This window comes from Manis pentadactyla, chromosome 4, assembly GCF_030020395.1.
Source record: "Manis pentadactyla isolate mManPen7 chromosome 4, mManPen7.hap1, whole genome shotgun sequence".
NCBI classification, from domain to species: domain Eukaryota; kingdom Metazoa; phylum Chordata; class Mammalia; order Pholidota; family Manidae; genus Manis; species Manis pentadactyla.
The window spans coordinates 108,426,926-108,450,235 of record NC_080022.1 but is presented as its reverse complement, the minus strand read 5'-3'; the positions used below and the strand labels follow the sequence as shown (position 1 = coordinate 108,450,235).

General features: G+C 42.8%; 1 protein-coding gene across 12 annotated transcripts in view; it reads right to left on the bottom strand.

Moving 5' to 3' along the window:
* Positions 1 to 23,310, bottom strand: part of PDE4DIP (myomegalin) — a 245,740-nt gene that overhangs the window by 126,963 nt on the left and 95,467 nt on the right. For 11 of the 12 annotated variants that reach the window (XM_057500614.1, XM_057500618.1, XM_057500610.1 and 8 more), the window contains 3 exons: positions 20,197 to 20,273; positions 17,536 to 17,659; positions 17,180 to 17,355 (listed from right to left, as the gene is read on the bottom strand). In XM_057500614.1, coding sequence (XP_057356597.1) covers positions 17,180 to 17,355; positions 17,536 to 17,659; positions 20,197 to 20,273 — 377 coding nt within the window. Of the gene's footprint in view, positions 1 to 17,175; positions 17,356 to 17,535; positions 17,660 to 20,196; positions 20,274 to 23,310 lie in introns of those variants that run through there. The other variant, XM_057500625.1, reaches the window with a different exon arrangement.

Here is a 23,310-nt window from a genome sequence, read left to right as displayed (position 1 = left end):
AAAGGTGTGGAAGCAGTAGCCTAGCAACAGGCCAGTTGCATCATCAGGTGGTTTAAGTTCAGTGAGGATCCTGGTCACAGGAACCCCAACTTCTCCACACTCCACCTCTCCAGGATTCTCACCTTACAATCTACACACTTCCAATCTTCCACAATGGTCCCTGTGCAAGAAAGCTGGAGCACTGTAACCAGATTCCACAATAGCAACAGAGGATAACAACAACTTAGAGATAATAAAAATTAAGATACAGCAAGATTTTGACACAGGTAACAAAAATTGTAATTACCTTCAAGCCAGAGGAGGTTCCTAATAACAAAAATTATAATAATCCTCAAACCAGAGGAAATTCCCAATCCACAAAGACTTTAGGGGTGATCAGACACATGTTTTGTTTTGTTTTTTCATTTTTTAAATCATATGCTTTTTTTTTAGTATCATTAATCTACAATTACATGAAGAACATTATGTTTACTAGGCTCCCCCCTTCATCAAGTCCCCCCAAAAAACTCCATTACAGTCACTGTCCATCAGCATAGTAAGATGCTGTAGAATCACTACTTGTCTTCTCTGTGTTGTATGGCCCTCCCCGTGCCCCCTACACACACACATTAGACATGCTAATCATAATGCTCCCTTTCTTTTTCCCCACCCTTATCCCTCCCTTCCCACCCATTCTCCCCAGTCCCTTTCCCTTTGGTAACTGTTAGTCCATTCTTGGGTTCTGTGATTCTGCTGCTTTGTTCCTCTGTTTTTCTTTCTTCTTATACTCCACACATGAGTGAAATCATTTGGTACTTGTCTTTCTTCACCTGGCTTATTTCACTGAGCATAATACCCTCTAGCTCCATCCAGGTTGTTGCAAATGGTAGGATTTGTTTTCTTCTTATGGCTGAATAATATTCCATAGTGTATATGTACCACATCTTCTTTATCCATTCATCTGCTGATGGACACTTCGGTTGTTTCCATTTCTTGGCTATTGTAAATAGTGCTGCGATAAACATAGGGGTGCATCTGTCTTTTACAAACGGGGCAAGACACATGTTTTAATGCCACCAACATAGGCAAATCTTGTCCATCAGGTAGGATGCATGCAAGAGAGTGGTCCTGTGATAGGACTGTAGCAGGAAGGGGGCCCCTTCCAGGTCTAGTATACCATACTTTTACTCCTTTCCCCATGGGGGTTACTGAAGGGTCTGTATATACTGCTACTGGAGGTATATGCACTGGCCACAATGATAAAACAAAACTCCCTGGTAAGGTGCTCCTACCTTCTGGCCATTCAGGATACACTACTGTGACCTTTGGGGGCCACTCTGCTGTTATTCCAGGAATACACAGGAGGCCAGCTTCCAGGCCTTGTCCCCAAGGTGCCAGGAGAGCCAGCCATCATTGGTCCATGTGTTGAAAGGTCCAAGGTCACGTCCACTCAATGGAGTCTCCAGGGTTCAGTACAGTTGGTGCTGGCAGCAAGATGTTATTCTGGTGGCCGAACCTCGACTTCAGTGATTCTTCCTTGGATTGTACTTGCAGTTGTATAGAGGAGGCAGCCATACGTGTTAACATGTCTGCGAGGCTCAGGGCTCCCTTTAGGGGTCTCTCATTCAAACGCCGTAGCATGGTCCATAAGCAGACTGACCATCCCCACAGACTATTGGTATCTGACTTTAGTCTGGATTTTAACAAGCCATTGTGCCTCTCTATCATGCCTGCTGCAGTAGGATTGTATGGCACATGACACTTCCATTAGATTCCCAGCTGTTGCACCCATTCCTGCAGTGTATGTCCAGTAAAATGGGTGCCCTGATCACTCTCAATTACCTGTGGTTGGCCATAGGCAGCAAAGAGACACTCCAGGCCTCTTTTGGTCATCTGATGGTCTGCACAATGGGTAGGAAAAGTAACCAGAAGTCCAGTAGCTGTGCCCACACAAGTCATCACATAACAATGTCCTTCTGACACAGGTAGAGACCCAATATAGTCTATCTGCCACCTGATAAGCGGTATAGGCCCCTTAGCTATTGTCCCATGTTGCTGTGGAACTCTGTGTAAGTCCCTTTTGGAGCACACAACATACTCCTGCCAGGCTCTACTAACTTCTTCGAAGGTCAAAGGCAAGCCCCATCGACGGGCTACAGCCCACATTGTCTTTTTCCCCGCATGCAACAAACACTGATGTAGCCATTGGGCTACATCAGAGGCAGGCTTTCCTTCTAACCAATGTATCTGGGCCAGTTTATCTGCTTCATCATTTCCTGGGGATGCCAGTGGCAAATGACCTGTCACATGGTATACTGTAATTATCTTAGTCTGACCACAGGCCCATAAGTCTTGCCATAATTCTTGCCCCCAAAGGTGTCGGTGACCAACCAGCCAGTTGGCATGGTACCAGGTTGGTAGCCACAGGATCAAGCCCCGAGAGACAGCCCAGCTGTCAGTGCAGACAACTATAGGGGAGGGCTCCTGGCTGATCACAAGCCACACAGCCTGCAGCTCTGCCCATTGGCTGCTCTTCCCTTCACCATATTCCATCCATATTGTCTCAGTCTTAGGATGGAAAGCTATGGCCCTCCATTTTGGGGGCTGTCCATGGCTGGAGCCATCTGTGTACTATGCATCTTCAGGTATAGGGGTTCTTCCATCCCGACAGGGACTCTCTGCTACTAATGGTTCAAAAGCAAGTTCTTGCTGCTTTTCACTAGTATATGTCACCGGTCCCAATAAGCATTGGAGTTCTTCACTCAAGGGGCTACTAGAGAGGGCACTACACTGCTGTAGGTGAGCACCCCACTTGACTAGTGTAGGTATTTGTGCCATACCACTCCTTGGCTTTTGGGTCCAGTCTCGTACCCACCCCAAAATGGGATAGGTGGTTATTACCTTTTTGGGGGACATTCCAGTGATGGGTTCTGTAGCCAGCAAGGCATGATACATGGCAGCCAGTTGTTTTTCTATCAAAGTGTATCGTACCTCTGCCCCTTTCCAGAGTTGTGACCAGAATCCAACAGGTTGGCAAGTTTGTTCAAGATGGTGCCAGAGACCTCAGCCATAACCATCTTCAGTAACATGAACATCCAGCTCACAGGGCCTTGATGGGTCTGTCACACTCAATGCCTGCATGGCCTTGGCTGCCCGTTTGCTGTAGTAAAGGCAGATGCACATGTGTCATCCCAGTCCCACCTGATGCCCTGTTGTACCAACCGGTATAAGGGCTTCAGAATTTGTGCCAAGTGCGGGATAAACACTCTCCAGTAGCCTAGAAGAACAGAAACTCCTGTAGCAATGCTACAGTTGTGGGGGTAGGAAAGGCCTGGACTTTGTCTGTACCTGCTTCTGGTATAACTTTGGTCTTACCAGACCAGACTACCCCCAATAATTTGACAGACAAACCAGGTCTCTGAACCTTGTTGCTGTTCACAGCCCAATCTTTCTCCTGTAAATGTTGCAGCAGTCTAGGTGCTACACCTTCTAGATCTGAAAGAGAATCGGACATGAGCATGACATCATCGATATAATGGTACAGCTGCACCAATGGTGGTTTCTCCCATGTAGCCAGTCCTGGGCTACAAGTCCATGACACATGGTGGGCTGTGGAGGTATCCCTGTGGAAGGATGGTGAACGTCCATTGCTGTCCTTCCCACGTGAAGGCAAACTGTTTCTGACTTTTCTGCTCAATGTCAATGGAAAAGAAGGCATTAGCAATATCTACCACATAATGGTATGTTCCTAGTTCATGGCTGAGGGTATCCATCAAGCCTGCATTAGAGGGGACAGCAGCATGCATAGGGGCTATGACTTTATTCTGTAATCCACAGTCATATGCCAGGAGCCATCTGGTTTTTTTACTGGCCACACTGGGGAATTGAAAGGACTATGGGTGGACTTTATAATACCCACATTTTCCAGCTCCTGGAGAGTTTCTCCAATCTCTTTATGCCATTCAGGCAGTTTGTATTGTTTAGTATCAGTTACCCACCAAGGCACAGGCAAAGCTATGGGTGGGTGCCTAGCATGTCCCCTCAGAACTGCCTTCACCACACGTACTCTCAGTCTGAACTCACCTGAAGTGGTCTGCAACCATAGGCCCTGCAGGATATCCATCCCCCAAATATACTCAGGGATGGAAGAGATATACACAGTATACTCTTTTGGGGGTAGACACCCTATTCCCAAAGGGATTTGGGCTTTTTTCACTCTGATAGCCTTCCCCCATATCCATCTATGATAGTGGGGGTCCTGGGGAGCCATCAGGGTTACCATGAATCAGTGAACATTCAACCCCATTGTGCACCAGATCCAGGATACATTGTATGTTCACTGGGGACCAATGGACAGCTATTTCAGCAAGTGGCCTCTGGTCCCCCCTGGTCCCTCAGGGCAGATACCTTGACCTTCCCCTCAGTCAAACCGTGTTCCCCAATCACTTTCCTGTGTGGGCTCAAGTGAGGTTGGCTCGCTCTCCAGCAGGAAGTCTTGCAAACACACAGGTCAGACTCGTGGCTCTGTCTCTGACCTCTGCCTCTTTGGTCTTAATGGCTGGAACTGCTGCTCTGGTTTCAGCTGTTGCCATAGCTCTAGTAAGATCCTATTGGACTTCCCATCTAATTTCCTTCCATCTGCTCCTGCCTGTATTAAATTAACCCACATCTGGGTCCTCGTAACCTTCATGGGGCCCTGTAAATTCTTCTTGTGAGTAACAGGTCTTATTTCTTTCCAGATTCCCGTTGCTTCTGCCTCTCCTAAGTCTGCTACTGTACGTGTCACCACGCTTATGGGATGCCCTAAGTGAGGGGAAGGAATGGACACTAGAGACCCAAAGAGGGATGTAGGAGCCATTTGAAGTACAATATTTCTCATCCCAGTAGTGAAAACCTCTTCATCTGGGCCATAATTGTCTGGACTATAGATGGCATTTCTTATGCTTAGCTCTCATAGCACCTGTTGGAGCTCAGCATACAACTGCCATCTAACAGGAGAGGATGGTAGTTCACCCAGATTGGGCCACACAGCACAAAGTGCAGCCATAAGCCAATCAAGGAGGGAGTGACTCCCTGGGTCTGATGTGCATTTTATAATCGCTGCCTCAAGGCAGGCTGCACTGTCAGGGAAGACAGCTTTCCCATCTCTGATCCCGACAGAACAATTCCATCCACCCCTAAGTCCCACAGATTCAGGAGCCAAGCTGATATTGACTCTGAGGGCCTCTGCCTAAACCGGGAGCCCAAATCCACCAGCTCAGCCTACGTACAGGGGCGGAGCATAGAGTGCTCCATGACCTGGGGAGGAGGCTGCTCCTCTCCTTGGGGAACTTTCAGGTGCTGGGTCCTTATTTTCTTTACAACCACTGGGCATGCTTTCAATACAGGAGGGAACAGTGCCTCCAGCACCACCCCTTCATCCTTCCCCAGCTCCTCCATTTCCAGGGCTGATGGCATCTTTCTCTTCCCTCTCATGAGTGCCTCCTCTGCTGCAATCTTTACCTTTTCTACTGTGCCTCGCAGCAATGCTACCTCTGTCTTCAGAAGGTCTCATCTTCAGCTCAATGCTTCGCAGCTGATGTTCTCATGACACCTCCGCCTGTGCTTCCTTCAGGGGCTCGTCTTTTCCCTTGATGGCCTCTTCCTCCTTCAGGGCACCTGGAAGCACTGCCAGTCTCCTCTCCAATGGCTCCTTGCTGCTGGCGCTCTTGTGCTGCATCCTTCCGCATCAAGGCCATCTCCCTCCTCAGGGAATCCACAGAGGTTTGCAGCTCCCTTTCTCATGCCACCATTTCTTGGGTCTCCTCTGTAGACCTTTTTAAGACTGTGAGAAGCAGCCAACCCACAGTCCCCGCTGCCTCACAGGCACTCTGCTTCTCAAAGGATCTGCTTACTATACCAAGGGCCACCCCCAGAGCCTCAGGTGTCACCTCCACCTGCTTCCAGTCCTGAGGTGGGGCCCAGTCCTCTAGGAGGCAAACCGACCACATACCCATTGGGGGACAATCCACTGTCTCCGCATTCACAGGGGCAGCCCGCTGAAGCACCCCTCCCATAAGGGCAGCCTGTCTTTTTCCTTGGTCAGCAATGAACCCGGCTGACTTTCGCCAATTGTCTTGCCAATGGGTTTTAGCCCGGGGCAAGTTCGCTATGGAGTCAATGTGACCAAAGAAATCAATGGCAAAACGTTCTTTGGGATGAAAGGGTTTATTACCCGGCTTGTTCTCCCGGCAGTAGGTCAAGCACTAGCGTCTCTGCCTCTGCCCAGAGCACTGGGCCGAGCTCTCTATATAGTGCAATAATAGTTTATTGCCTAAAGGTGTGGAAGCAGCAGCCCAGCAACAGGCCATTTACACCATCAGGTGGTTTAAGTTCAGTGAGGATCCTGGCCATAGGAACCCCAACTTCCCCACAGGAGTGACACAGCTATATAAACAAATAACAGTAATTGAATGAAATAGGTGCTACCATAACAGATATATATACAATATGGTCCTTTGAGTGCCATCATGGAGCTGGAGGAAGAAAGATAAAGGAGTGATTCATTAACTTGGAGGAGTCTGAGGGGAGCTCAGGAGAAGAGATTGTGAAGATTAGGTTGTTTTCCAGACTCAGAGGGTAGAGCTTGAATAAAGGAATGAGTGCATGAAGGTACAAGCTATGTTTGGGGAAGAGTCACACCCTGTGCATACTGTGCTGAAATATACAAACCACAGGTTCAAATCAACAGTCATTCATCCTTCGCTATGTGCAAGGCATATTTTGCTGTTTTTCTCTTTGTCTTAGCATACTAGAAATATCTGTCCTTGGAAAATGTGCTGGTATTAGAAGAATTGTTTCCAGTTGTGACTATAATTCCTGTGTTAAGTGTGTGAGATAGTGATAGCACAATGGAAGAAAACAGTCTGGTGGAAAATTGAGGGTACCAGAAACTCAAGCAGGAATCTCACAGGCAAATCATAAATTAGGATGTCAGGATCAGCTAAGATTTGGGGCTGAGAAAGAACTTTAAAAACTGAAAAATATCATACATATGCAAGCTGTAATAATTCTGATGACAAATGTGGGCTCCATGTCAAACTCCCCATGGTATTTGCACTAGAACATTTCTACCTTTCTTAAGCCTCACAGCTCACTCATCCCTTTGACCCTCAGTCTCCACAGATGACCTATTTTCCCGCTTTATGAAGTTGTTTAAGGCCATCTGATGTGAACTCCCTCAATTTTTCAGACGTGAATATGTTTTTGTTTGTTTGCTTACCAAGTGTTTACTGGGATACAGATGAGACAGAGTCTCAGGGAATCTAGCTGGGCAGAAGTGGGAGCAAATCCAACAGCACATGGAGAATTGTGCGATAATGGATGTGTATGTAAAACAAAGCAATAATATTGAGACTGAATTCTGCTGTCACAAAAGCTTTCACAGAAATGATGATTGACACTTTAATGAATTTTGAAGAATGAATAGGAGTTCACCAGGAGGGAAAAACAGATGTTTCCCAAAGAAGAAAGTGCATGAGCAAAATTCCGGAGACCTGACATAACATCACGTACTTCTGGAGGCAGTGTATGAATTCGAAGTTTGGATCCCAACAATACCTACAACCATGTTACATGACTCTCGAAATGCCCGTTTCTTTATTTAAAAAGTCTAGTAATCGAGGAGGGGCGGAAGATGGCGGCGTGAGTAGAGCAGTGGAAATCTCCTCCCAAAACAACATTTATCTATGAAAATATAACAAAGACAACACTTCCTAGAATTAAGACCAGAGGACACAGGACAATATCCAGACCACATCCGCACCTGAGAGAACCCAGCGCCTCGCGAAGGGGGTAAGATACAAGCCCGGGCCTGGCGAGAGCCGAGCGCCCATCCCCCCAGCTCCCGGCAGGAGAAGAATAGGCAGAGCGGGAGGGAGACGGAGCACAGGGCTGCCGAACACCCAGCCCCAGCCATCCGGGCCAGAGCGCAGACACAGTACATGCCCAGGGGGCCCTGGATGCTAGGGAAACAGGGCAGCAAGAACAGTTAGCGGGAACCGGAGACCGGGTGTCGGAGGACATAAGAAAAGCGCGCGACCATTTTTTTTTTTGCTTTTTTGCTGTTTTGTTTTGGCGAGCGCTTTTTGTAACTCTTAAAGGGATAGGGACCCCAATACTAGGGAAACAGGGCAGCAAGAACAGTGAACGGGCACCAGTGGCCTGGCGCAGGAGGACACCAGAAAAGCGAGCGCCCATTTTTTTTTTATTTTTTTTTTATTTTTCTGTTTTGCTTTGGCAAGCGCTTTTTGGTAGTCTTAAAGGGATAGGGACCCCAATGCTAGGGAAACAGAGCAGCAAGACCGGTGAGCAGAGGCCTGAGGCTGGCACCGCAGAATAAAGAAAAACGAGCAACCACCCTTTTTTTTTTAATTAAAAAAAAATTTTTTTTTTTTTTTTTGGTGATCGTTGTTTTGTTTTGGCGGGTGCTTTTTTGGAATCTTAAAGGGGCAGGGCGAGACACTTAATCCAGAGGTAGGGAATCCGGGGATCTCTGGACACCCTAACCCCTGGGCTGCAGGGAGCAGGGAGGCCCCTTACGGAGATAAATAGCCTCCCAGCAGCTCCTGCTCCAACGCGACTCCACCACTTTGGAGTAGCTGCCCGAGCCAGGCCACGCCCACAGCAACAGCGGAGATTAACTCCATACCAGCTGGGCAGGAAGCAGAAACCCTGTCTGCGCGCAGCTGCACAGCACAAGTCACTAGAGGTCGCTGTTCTCCCAGGAGAGGAGGGCCACAAACCAACAAGAAAGGAAGTCCTTCCAGCCGTCACTCGTCCCAGTTCTGCAAACTATTCCTATCACCATGAAAAGGCAAAGCTACAGGCAGACAAAGATCACAGAGACAACACCAGAGAACGAGACAGACCTAACCAGTCCTCCTGAAAAAGAAATCAAAATAAGAATCATAAACATGCTGACAGAGATGCAGAGAAATACGCAAGAGAAATGGGATGAAGTCCGGAGGGAGATCACAGATGCCAGAAAGGAGATCGCAGAAATGAAACAAACTCTGGAAGGGTTTATAAGCAGAATGGATAGAATGCAAGAGGCATTGATGGAATTGAAATCAGAGAACAGGAACGCATAGAAGCTGACATAGAGAGAGACAAAAGGATCTCCAGGAATGAAACAATATTAAGAGAACTGTGTGACCAATCCAGAAGGAACAATATCCGTATTATAGGGGACCCAGAAGAAGAAGAGAGAGGAAAAGAGATGGAAAGTATCTTAGAAGAAATAATTGCTGAAAACTTCCCCACACTGGGGGAGGAAATAATCGAACAGACCACAGAAATACACAGAACCCCCAACAGAAAGGATTCAAGAAGGACAACACCAAGACACATTATAATTAAAATGGCAAAGATCAAGGACAAGGAAAGAGTTTTAAAGGCAGCTAGAGAGAAAAAGGTCACATATAAAGGAAAACCCATCAGGCTAACATCAGATTTCTCAACAGAAACCCTACAGGCCAGAAGAGAATGGCATGATATATTTAATACAATGAAACAGAAGGGCCTTGAACCAAGGATACTGTATCCAGCAAGACTACCATTAAAATATGATGGTGGGATTAAACAATTCCCAGACAAACAAAAGCTGAGGGAATTTGCTTCCCACAAACCACCTCTACAGAACATCTTACAGGGACTGCTCTAGATGGGAGCACTCCTAGAAAGAGCACAGCACAAAACACCCAACATACGAAGAATCAAGGAGGAGGAACAAGAAGGGAGAGAAGAAAAGAATCTCCAGACAGTGTATATAACAGCTCAATAAGTGAGCTAAGTTAGGCAGTAAGATACTAAAGAGGCTAACCTTGAACCTTTGGTAACCACGAATTTAAAGCCTGCAATGGCAATAAGTACATATCTTTCAATAGTCACCCTAAATGTTAATGGGATGAATGCACCAATCAAAAGACACAGAGTAACAGAATGGATAAAAAAGCAAGACCCATCTATATGCTGCTTACAAGAAACTCACCTCAAACCCAAAGACATGTACAGACTAAAAGTCAAGGGATGGAAAAACATATTTCAAGCAAACAACAGTGAGAAGAAAGCAGGGGTTGCAGTACTAATATCAGACAAAATAGACTTCAAAACAAAGAAAGTAACAAGAGATAAAGAAGGACACTACATAATGATAAAGGGTTCAGTCAAACACGAGGATATAACCATTCTAAATATATATGCACCCAACACAGGAGCACCAGCATATGTGAAACAAATACTAACAGAACTAAAGGGGGATATAGACTGCAATGCATTCATTCTAGGAGACTTCAACACACCACTCACCCCAGAGGATAGATCCACCGGGCAGAAAATAAGTAAGGACACGGAAGCACTGAACAACACAGTAGAGCAGATGGACCTAATAGACATCTATAGAACTCTACATCCAAAAGCAACAGGATATACATTCTTCTCAAGTGCACATGGAACATTCTCCAGAATAGACCACATACTAGGCCACAAAAAGAGCCTCAGAAAATTCCAAAAGATTGAAATCCTACCAACCAACTTTTCAGACCACAAAGGCATAAAACTAGAAATAAACTGTACAAAGAAAGCAAAGAGGCTCACGAACACATGGAGGCTTAACAACACGCTCCTAAATAATCAATGGATCAATGACCAAATCAAAATGGAGATCCAGCAATATATGGAAGCAAATGACAACAACAACACTAAGACCCAACTTCTGTGGGACACAGCAAAAGCAGTCTTAAGAGGAAAGTATATAGCAATCCAAGCATATTTAAAAAAGGAAGAGCAGTCCCAAATTAATGGTCTAATGTCACAATTATCAAAATTGGAAAAAGAAGAACAGATGAGGCCTAAGGTCAGCAGAAGGAGGGACATAATAAAGATCAGAGAAGAAATAAATAAAATTGAGAAGAATAAAACAATAGCAAAAATCAATGAAACCAAGAGCTGGTTCTTCGAGAAAATAAACAAAATAGATAAGCCTCTAGCCAGACTTATTAAGAAGAAAAGAGAGTTAACACAAATCAACAGTATCAGAAACGAGAAAGGAAAAATCACGACGGACCCCACGGAAATGCAAAGAATTATTAGAGAATACTATGAAAACCTAGATGCTAACAAGCTGGGAAACCTACGAGAAATGGACAACTTCCTAGAAAAATACAACCTTCAAAGATTGACACAGAAAGAAACAGAAAATCTGAACAGACCAATTACCAGCAACGAAATTGAAGCGGTAATCAAAAAACTACCAAAGAACAAAACCCCCGGGCCGGATGGGTTTACCTCGGAATTTTATCAGACATACAGGGAAGACATAATACCCATTCTCCTTAAAGTTTTCCAAAAAATAGAGGAGGAGGGGATACTCCCAAACTCATTCTATGAAGCTAACATCACCCTAATACCAAAACCAGGCAAAGACCCCACCAAAAAAGAAAACTACAGCCCAATATTCCTGATGAACGTAGATGCAAAAATACTCAACAAAGTATTACGAAACCGAATTCAAAAATACATCAAAACGATCATACACCATGACCAAGAGGGATTCATCCCAGGGATGCAAGGATGGTACAACATTCGAAAGTCCATCAACATCATCCACCACATCAACAAAAAGAAAGACAAAAACAACATCATCATCTCCATAGATGCTGAAAAAGCATTTGACAAAGTTCAACATCCATTCATGATAAAAACTCTCAGCAAAATGGGAATAGAGGGCAAGTACCTCAACATAATAAAGGCCATCTATGATAAACCCACAGCCAACATTATATTGAACAGCGAGAAGCTGAAACCATTTCCTCTGAGATCAGGAACTAGACAGGGATGCCCACTCACTCCACTGTTATTTAACATAGTACTGGAGGTCCTAGCCACTGCAATCAGACAAAACAAAGAAATACAAGGAATCCAGATTGGTAAAGAAGGAGTTAAACTGTCACTATTTGCAGATGACATGATACTGTACATAAAAAACCCTAAAGACTCCACCCCAAAACTACTAGAACTGATATCGGAATACAGCAAAGTTGCAGGATACAAAATCAACACACAGAAATCTGTGGCTTTCCTATATACTAACAATGAACCAACAGAAAGAGAAATCAGGAAAACAACTCCATTCACAATTGCATCAAAAAAAATAAAATACCTAGGAATAAACCTAACCAAAGAAGTGAAAGACTTATACTCTGAAAACTACAAGTCACTCTTAAGAGAAATTAAAAGGGACACTAACAGATGGAAACTCATCCCATGCTCGTGGCTAGGAAGAATTAATATCGTCAAAATGGCCATCCTGCCCAAAGCAATATACAGATTTGATGCAATCCCTATGAAAGTACCAGCAACATTCTTCAATGGACTGGAACAAATAATTCAAAAATTCATATGGAAACACCAAAGACCCCGAATAGCCAAAGCAATCCTGAGAAAGAAGAATAAAGTAGGGGGGATCTCACTCCCCAACTTCAAGCTCTACTATAAAGCCATAGTAATCAAGACAATTTGGTACTGGCACAAGAGCAGAGCCACAGACCAATGGAACAGACTAGAGAATCCAGACATTAAGCCAGACATATATGGTCAATTAATATTTGATAAAGGAGCCATGGACATACAATGGCGAAATGACAGTCTCTTCAACAGGTGGTGCTGGCAAAACTGGACAGCTACATGTAGGAGAACGAAACTGGACCATTGTCTAACCCCATATACAAAAGTAAACTCAAAATGGATCAAAGACCTGAATGTAAGTCATGAAACCATTAAACTCTTGGAAGAAAACATAGGCCAAAACCTCTTAGACATAAACATGAGTGACCTCTTCTTGAACATATCTCCCCGGGCAAGGAAAACAACAGCAAAAATGAGTAAGTGGGACTATATTAAGCTGAAAAGCTTCTGTACAGCAAAAGACACCATCAATAGAACAAAAAGGATCCCTACAGTATGGGAGAATATATTTGAAAATGACACATCCGATAAAGGCTTGACGTCCAGAATATATAAAGAGCTCACACGCCTCAACAAACAAAAAACAAATAACCCAATTAAAAAATGGGCAGAGGAACTAACAGACAGTTCTCCAAAAAAGAAATACAGATGGCCAACAGACACATGAAAAGATGCTCCACATCGCTAATTATCAGAGAAATGCAAATTAAAACTACAATGAGGTATCACCTCACACCAGTAAGGATGGCTGCCATCCAAAAGACAGAGAACAACAAATGTTGGCGAGGCTGTGGAGAAAGGGGAACCCTCCTACACTGCTGGTGGGAATGTAAGTTAGTTCAACCTTTGTGGAAAGCAGTATGGAGGTACATCAAAATGCTCAAAACAGACTTACCATTTGACCCAGGAATTGCACTCCTAGGAATTTACCCTAAGAATGCAGCAATCAAGTATGAGAAAGATCAGTGCACCCCTATGTTTATTGCAGCACTATTTACAATAGCCAAGAATTGGAAGCAACCTAAATGTCCATCAATAGATGAATGGATAAAGAAGATGTGGTATATATACAAAATGGAATACTACTCAGCCATAAGAAAAGGGCAAATCCTACCATTTGCAGCAACATGGATGGAGCTGGAGGGTATTATACTCAGTGAAACAAGCCAAGCGGAGAAAGAGAAATACCAAATGATTTCACTCATCTGTGGAATATAAGAACAAAGGAAAAACTGAAGGAACAAAACAGCAGCAGAATCACAGAACTCAAGAATGGACTAACAGGTACCAAAGGGAAAGGGACTGGGGAGGATGGGTGGGTATGGAGGGAAAAGGGAGGGGAGAAGTAGGGGGGTATTAAGATTAGCATGCATGGAGGGGTGGGAGAAAGGGGAGGGCTGTACAACACAGAGAAGGCAAGTAGGGATTCTACAACATTTTGCTATGCTGATGGACAGTGACTGTAAAGGGGTTTATAGGGGAGACCTGGTATAGGGGAGAGCCTAGTAAACATAATATTTGTCATGTAAGTGTAGATTAGTGATACCAAAAACAAAACAAAACAAAACAAAAAAGGGCAGTTCCTGTGTGGTAACCTCCAATGAGTTCTACACAAGGGTATAAAGGGCATATAAAAGTGTAGGCAAAGGGTCTGTTTGCGTTTATACAGAAGATCAAAGCCTAATTGGGCTACCCCTAAAATGAACTAAGATACGATATGAAAGAGAACTTCCAACATTAGCACTCTCTGGAAGACTCATGCCAGAAGATGATCATCAAAAAACCCCAACAAAGATCCACACACTGCTACAGCTGTAGATGCACTCATCCCACCAGCTCCTGGACTTGCCATCGGAATGAAGGAGATATCTAAGCTGGCCTGTGCCTACAGTAAAACAACAAATTTGACTGGATCTATACTGTTGGAACTCAATCAAGAATTAGGAGAAGTGCAAATTGTAGCGCTCCAAAATCTTACAACTACAGACTATTTACTGTTAAAAGAACATAAGGGATGTGAACATTTCCCAGGAATGGGTTGTTTTAATTTGTCTGATTTCTCTCAGACTGTTCAAGTTCACTTGGACAATATCCACCATATCATAGATAAGTTTTCACAAATGCCTAAGGTGCCTAACTGGTTTTCTTGGTTTCACTGGAGATGGCTGGTAATTACAGATATGCTTTGGTTATGTAACTATACTCCTATTATGTTAATGTGTGTGCGCAATTTAAGTAGTAGCTTAAAACCTATACATGCTGAAGTTACTCTACAAGAAGATATGTCAAAGAAATAATCAATCTTCCCATGTTTTCTTTCGCCTGTTACTTCTGTAGCTTTTCTTCTTCCTTCCTAATTACAACCCTTAAATAGAATTCGTGCCTCATACCAAATTTACCGAGTATCATAATTCTTCCAAGTGCTAAAGATACCTCAAGACAAATGCTGGGCATAGAAGCTACAGGGCATAAATATGCAAAAAAATAAAAAGCTAACCATTTCAAACAATAAGGCTTCTCTTTCACTTACCAACTTTACATTTCCCTGTATGGCCCCGGAAGATGACTGGTTAGCCAGAGACGGGTAAGATTCCTCAAGGGAGGAACAACCTAAGACAGGCACAGTCGCAGGGGGGCCATCAGGTGAGAAATTGGGGATCAACAGAGGTGAGGCTTAGAACCTCACCCCCCCGTTCGGAGAGAAATCTTCTGCATACGTGGATGTTTTATTGCCCTTGTCTAGCTTGGATTAACACATAGTCTACTGGCACACACCTGATCATCTACATTTGGTCTCTTACAACACTAAACTATGTTTTCTACCTTTATCTTGTATCTACCTACCACTTCAGCATTTTATTAAAAATAATAATAATAAAGAGAGAAATGTGGTATCCACATATAAATCAAGTATAAAAACCAAATGAGTATTCATATTTGAACTGACTGTTTATAGTTCATAATGCATGAGCAAAACCGAAGGTTTCTGTGATGGCTGCCCTTGTACTGTTCACCATGTAAGAACTTATTCACTATGTAAGAATTTGTTCTCCATGTAAGAACTTGTTTGTTATGCCTCAGAAGTTTGGAGACTGACGAAAATTAGGCTTTGGGTGGATTAATGATTGTGCATTGAGCATTGACTCCCCTATACAGAATTTTATTGTTGTTAACAACCATTTGATCAATAAATATGAGAGATGCCCTCACAAAAAAAAAAAAAAAAGGACAGACTTCCAATGGTAAAATAAATTAGTAACCGGGATGTAAGGTATAGCATAAGGAATATAGTCAAGATATTGTAACAGCTTGGTAGGGTGATAGCTGGAACCTAGAATTATGTATATAAATGTTTTATCACTGTGTTGTACACTTGAAACTAATGTAATGTAATACTGTGCGTCAACTACCCTTCAATAAAAAATAATTTTCTAAAAAAAAGTCTAGTAATCCCTATCTCACAGGGTGGTTAGCGGAATTAAACAAGAATGTAAAGTACTAAGCTTCAGTCATCATTATTACTGGTCTGGCATTGGTGACTTGTGAAGGGCTCATGGTGGGGGATGAATCTGGGAGAAATTAGGGGTCAGATCATAAAAAGGCTTGATGGCCACACTAAGGAGAATGCATCTTATCTCCTGAAAGTATTGGGGAGATTTTTAAATGGCTCTGTAATGACATGATAAGACATGTGTCTCAAAAATATCACATTAGTCATTATGTGTGCACTGTGTGTTTTTCAGTTACAGGCTATTTGAGGCTTTTTTGGTATCACACATCGAGGAGACTGTATTATTTGCCAATTTGCTATTGTTGAATTCTCCACTTCAAAACATTTCTGGGTTGTTAGATTGGGATGGAATTGACGGGGGCAAGACCAGAAATACAGAGAAGAATTAGGAAGTTGTTGAAGAAACCCAGACACTGGTCCCCTCAAGCACTGCCAATCACCTTTAGGAAAAACTCCAAGTTCCTCATTAAGGCATATAAAGGCAGCACAACAGATCCCTATTCCCAGCAGAGCTTACCTGTCACAACCCTTCCCCAGACCCCTCTGCTCCAGCTATGTAGAGCGATTTGCAGGTCTTGAACTGTGTCCTTCCCTGTGTCTCCCCTCCATGGTTTCTCCTGCACAGAATATTTCTCTTTCCTCCCCAGTTTCTACACTGTTTTTACTAGCTCCTTTTCTTTCCTCAGAACTCAGCTCAGATTGTACCTCTTCCAGGAAACTTTCAAAGGCACCTTGCTCTTTTAGTCTGAAATAGATGACAATCCTGTATGTCTCCGGAGCATCCCATGCTACTGCTGTCAGAGAACTTAGTACATTGGTATATAGCATCTTCTTGACGAGAGCACCTGGGTCTTTTGTCTCCATAGCCTCAGTGCTCAGCTCAGTGTCTGGCATGCAGCAGGTGCTCAATAAATGTGAATAAGTGAGTCCATGTCTCTTGTTTGCCATCATTTAGCTATGGTTCCATTTACATCTACTTAGGCTCCTGACTGCCAAGAAGTAAGTTTTGTTCAGGGATACCACTGAAAACTAAAAGAAAAGCTTTGGCTGTGGGAGACATACAGTCTTGACGTGGTGAAGGTCCACTGTAAGTCCTTAAAAGAGAACAGCGTGGCTGCTGTATGCTCTTGTAGCCTCAAGTACATGCAACAGACAAGTGACAAATAGAGTACCAAAGGCACCTACTTGTCCCTCTGGGCCAGGGCGTCGGTGTAGTGGTTGAGCTTGACTCGGTCTCCCAGCCCATCTTGCCTGTGCTCAGTGACTCCCTTCAGTTTCTCCATCAGCTCCAGGTTACATTCTTTCTCTGCTTCTACCAGAGCTGCCATCTGGGCAGCTGCATTCTTTGCTAACTTGGATTCCTGCAAAATGAATGAAAATTGAGAGCTGCAAAGTCCCCTCCTAGGTTAGAAGCCCTGCAACACAGGGACACTTGATTAGTTTGGGAAGGCAAGTGGGGAGGAAAATGGTGAATATGAGGAGGCAGAGCAGTAAGGAACAGGGAAGAGAAGAGTCCTGACCACGGACTCTGAAACTCTTACCTCCTGCAGCAGCTGGGTCTTACTCTCCAGGAGCACGGAAACATGCTCCGCCTCCTGCACTCTCTTCTCAAACTGGCGCCGGAGCTCAGCTTCACTATGGCTGTTGAGATTCTTCACGTCAGCCCTAAAACCACAGAACACCAACCAGTCAGAGTTCATCATATAATTAAGCAAATGGACCCATTACGGTTGTCTCAGTAATTCAGTCACACTGATGAAGAGAAAAATGAAGCATCGTTCCCTCTGTAATTATTTGCAGAACTGTTTTTCCAACCTTTTAAGATAATCTTTCAGGAACTTTGTTGCTTGTCCATCAGAATATATTTGACTCCCTAGAGAATTTATCACTGCAAAGAATCTTTCATTTGGAAGGTGGGTAGTCATCACATGGGTCAGAGCTCAGCATCACATTCATTATCACCTGTCCCTGTTCTTTTCTGTTTAGACTTCTGCCAGTGTGTTTTGCTAAGTCCCTGCCTTTCTTGCTCTCTGAATTTAAAGTGTTCCTGCCATTTAGGTTTCTGAGACAGAATATCCATTTGGACAGCCACAGAAATGCCTCCTCCTTTATTGCCAGTAACTGTCCTGAGACTGGGCTACCTCTCTAGAGTTCTTTCCTGTTTTCCCATTGATCCCATGTAGAAAGCAGACATTTAATCAGTGGAAGCTCAGGGTTCTAGCCCAGCTCTGCTTCTCTGATGTCCTTAGGAATGAATGTCCAAGCGCTAGCATGAAGCAGGGGCAAGGTGTCATTAGCTTATTTATAGCAAACAACAGCTGCCCTTGGATGGCTCAGGGTTAGAAATTTTGGGGCCGTATCAGGTGCTGAATGATCTTAATTCCAGTTTAGTTTCATTCCTGTTTTAAGCCATTTGTTGAGAATTACAGACCATCTTCTTGTTCTCTAGGTAGAGAACAGTTTTGTACCTTTATAAGATCTTGCTAAATCAAAGCTGTTCTATCCAAGTCCAGTGGTACTTGAATTTTGGGCTCAGGAGTTTGTGTCCATGGAGACCAAATGGGGCTTACCTAAAGATTACAGGATTCCTTGGTTGATAGTGGACACTACTCAGTACTGTCCCAGAGGCTAAATTTATCTTGTGCTCCCATGTCATTTTACAGCCTTTTGAGGGTAGAAGGGTCTTGGTTGTAGAAGGCACACAAATCAAGAGAATAATCCCAAACTCCTAAGTAGGCAGACCTTAGGAATCATCAACTTTTATTGTGACTCCATATTTCTCGATAAATGCAATAGACAACAGCTAACAATAATATCTTGAGAATGGAAGTTGTACATTTTTTAAGTAACCCAGCCAGGAATGCCTGATTTAATGGGCTACAGCTGTTGTAAAGTTAGAAGAGCCTTGAATTTGATGTCAGAAGATGTGGGCTCTGCCATTCATTTGAGAAGACTAACACTCTGTCCCTTAATTTTCTAATTTCTAAAAATAGGGTAATGGCAACTAATTAAAAGTTGAAATGAGATAAACATTTTTTAAAAAGCATTACACAAACCTCAAAATTTATTACTCTACTGTTATTATAAAGTATCCTAAAATCTATTAGCTTACTTAATGCCTTAGTAACTATTTAGTAATACCAACATATTGTAAATAATTGAGTCTGGTTTTGAGTATTCTGATCTTGCCGGACTATTATCCTAAATATCAATAAATACTATAGAGACAGAAGGAATGCCAAATCAGATTGTATGTATACTGATACCATAGTCTGAAAATTATTTTAATAATATCTGTCATTTAAAACTAAGGGGTTTTTAAATTATAAAAACTATAAATTATAAAAGTAACCATTTTAACAATGCTAAAGTATATAAAGAAAAAAAAAAAAACCAAGTCGTCTCCCCATCACCAGCTACAGTCTCACTTTCCTGATGTAAGCAATGTGAACGAGGTCGCCACATAACCCTCCTGTTTTTTATGCACAATCAAGCAAACACATGTGTGCATAGAGAGGACTGTCTGCCTTTACCCAAAAGGGCTTAAATCATAAATATCATTCAGCACTTTTTTCCCCTACTTAGTCTTTCATGGGCTTTCCAACAGGATAATATTATAGAGCTAACTTACTCTTTTTAATGATTGATAATATTCCATAGTCTGGTTATATCAAAATGTCTTCAACCATTGCTCTGTTGATGGATAGTTGTTTCTAGTTTTCTGCCATTACAAATAATGATGCAGTAAATGTCCTTATACATTTATCCTTTCAGACTCATGCTTTAACTTACAAGGAATAGATTACGTCTAGTCTAGGGATGATTTGGCCAAAGGAAATGCTTATTTTTTACTTTGATAGATAGTGCCACAAGCCAAAAGTGCTACCACAACTCCTGTCCTCACCAGCAGCATATGAAAATGTCCAATCTCCCCAAACTCTGTGTCAGCCCTGATGTTATCAGCAGATTGTTGAATAGGAATTTTGCCATCTTAGGTCTGGTGAATTTACCAATCCATGGCAAGGCCTGTCAGACAGCCGGCCCAAGGTGACGGAAGAACATGTTTCAGTTCCTCACTTGGACACAGAATTCAAATGCCAGAATTGAGATTTAGGAATTTGATTCCAAGTCCGTTGCTCTCATATTAGTGAGCCAGAGTCTGGAAAGGAGCAAGAGCTCACCTGGTTCAGACTGCAACTCACCATGTTTTATCCAGATGCTGTTTCTTGTCCTGCAGTTCTCGTTTCAGGCTCTCTACTTCAACCTTCAGCTCAATGTTCTGAAAGGCACACAGGCATTAATCATCTGACTCTCTATCCTGGAACCAGGTTCTACTTGAGTCTTGGCTTGGTCCACAGCTTCTCCTCTCATCTCAGGCCTCTTCATGGCCCTTGACATAAACGGGGATTCAGACAGACCTGTCACTCAGTCAGTGAGGAGTGAACTGCACAGCTTCAGGGCTCCGCAGGTCACTTGCACATTCTGCCATCCTGCTCATCATTGCCCCCAGATGGTAAACACTGCCTAAGCCTGTTCTCTCTCTACAGCATTGGCAGATAGAATATATATTAAAATAATCTCTTCTTACTTACATAAGTCTATTCCTGAAAAACAAATTGCTATATATGGAATTAGAGTTTAAATATACCCAGGGATTTAATTACTTAAAGAAATCAATTTGTGAACATTTTTAAAAACAATATATGCCTTTATCATAAAATGGGACTTTTATAAGTTGGGTTTGCTGAAGGTGAGAGGCGGTCCTTAGTCCACAAAGGGAACAATGAATTTTACTGGGGCAGAAAAGCAACAAGTAAGATTTGACAAACAGAAAAAGAAATAAAAACACTCCAAAGTGAAGTAAAAGATGAACAAATACCTGGTGAGATATTGTGCATGAAGTGTCTAGTTCATGTTAAGTGGTCTGGCGTGTGGTGAGGAGTGGAGATCAGTATGGAAAACAGTTTACAAGTAGGTGGTGAAAGTGCTGCTGGAAGCATGGACAGTAATCAGCAGAGAACAAGAGGCTTCCAACAGTTTGGGGCTGGGGTGCCAATCCCAGTGTGGTTAACGTGTATGACTTCCAACTCCCCAGAATCTTAACTAGAGAGCCTGATGTTGACCAGAAGCCTTAAACAATAACATGAACTGTAGACTAGCACATATTTTGTATGTTATATGTATTGTGTACTATATTCTGACAATAAAGTAAGCTAGAGAAAATAGTGTTTTTTCAAATTGTTGCAAATCTCAAAAAACTTTTCCAGCTTATTAAAAAAGACCTGCCTGTAAGTGCACCTGTGCAGTTCAAACCTGTGCCATTCAAGGGTCAGCTATATTGCCATACAAGGAAGGGATTTATGGTATTTGTGAAAATGGATGAGTCAGAAGGTAACTGACTAGAATAGGGGTGGGGACTGTCTTGAGGCCAAAAAGGCACAAGGAGAAAGATTCAAGATACATTTCAGAGGTAGATGCCATACAGCTTGCTGATCTGTAAGAGATTCAGATTAGACCAGAGGGAGGAGCAAAGATGATCCTGGGATTTCTAACCGGTGGGTGGTAATTCATACTATTAACTAAAACAGGGAACAGAAAAAAATTAAGTTTGTAGGGGAACCTAAGGAGGAGTCTACAAATATTAATTCAGGGATTTACTTTATTCAGAAGTAGAGCTAAGTGCAGAGATAAGTTAGTCTCTTCCTGGATGAAGTCCATACTATAGTATTAAGCAGAAAAAATTTATTACTACTATGATACAGACTTTATCATAGTGTAGTTGCTTTCTTTTTAAATGAAGATAATAATGTTTATTCCACAGGGGACTTTGTGTGGATTAAATTAGATAATGTACCCAATACACATAGAATACTGCCTTGCACACAGCTGCTTCACAATCTTCTCTCACTGGCTAACTAGTATTAGTCAGAGAACGCAGCCCCACCAGGAAAACTTAAATCTAATGGGAGGTGTCTTGCCAATGGGTTTCAGCTCTGGGCAAGTTCACTATGGATTCAATGTGACCAAAGAAATGACAGTAAAACGTTCTTGGGGTGAAAGGGTTATACCGAACTTTATTTCCACAGTAACAGGTCAATCACTAAAATCCCGTTTACTCAGAGTGGGTCTAAATGCAGCAAGCCAGTCTCTGCCTTTAGGCCTCTGTCCTCAGCACTGCCACCACTCCAGGCTCTGCTCTGCTCTCCTGCAGCCTTGCAGCCCTGCCACCATGTCGTGCCCAGAGCACTGGGCAGAGCTCTTTATATAGAGTCAATGACAATGCATCGCGCACACGTGTGTAGTGAGCTAGCCAACCAGGGCCAGGTGAGAATCCTGGCCATAGGAACCTTCATTTTATCCATAGGACGAAAAATGGAGGATGTAAATTGTGTAGGTTCAATCTGTTCTAAATCCTAGATAAGAATATAAAATCAGTACTTGAATTAATTGGCAAGAGTCACAGACTTGAAGACCTTAGCACTGATCTGTTCCAGGTCTCTCGATTTAAAGATAAGGAAACTGAAACCCCAAAGGGCTCCTCTAAGATAAAATGAACAGCTAAATCCAGCATTCCACCTTTGTGCCACCATTTCAGCCAGAGCCCGGCTCAGGAAACACTGCCAATTTTTGCCTAATTTAGTAGAATATGGGAAATTATAGAATTAGGAAGCATGCTACTTTAACTCTTGAAAGAACATGTGGAGGCAGTAAGCATAGTGGTCAAGGGCATGGGCACTGAAGGTTTGGAGGCTTGGCAAATCACCTGCCCTCACTAAAAGCCTCAACCTCCTCATCTAGGAAGGGGGAATAATAATGGTACCTATCTTATAAGGATGTTAAGAAGACTAAATGAAATAATGCACAAAATGCACATTGCACAGTGACTAGCATGCAAATAGCATTCAAAAAATGTTAGCTATTATTAATTATTGAAAAAAATTACCCCCTCTGACTACAATAGCTGAAGTTCTCAACCATAATAAAATATTAAACTGTTATTATGTCATAGAAAGGAAAGAAAATTATGACATCAAAGGTGGGCTATCCCAGGCATGCGCACAGATACACACGCAATCTGACCATTCTTCACATTAGCTTTATCTTTCTGAAATAAGTAGAAAACAAAGATGAAAAGGAGGGAAAGAAAATTAAAAAGTGGAAAGAAAAAATATTCTTCTCTAGGCTTTAGCATTATGTCTATTCAATCAAAGAGACAGTAAAATGTATGAGTTTCACACAGAACTAATAAAATAGTTTCATTTCCACAAGATTAGATCCTAAACCTTATGATCAATTATTCCAGTGGATCAAAGTAA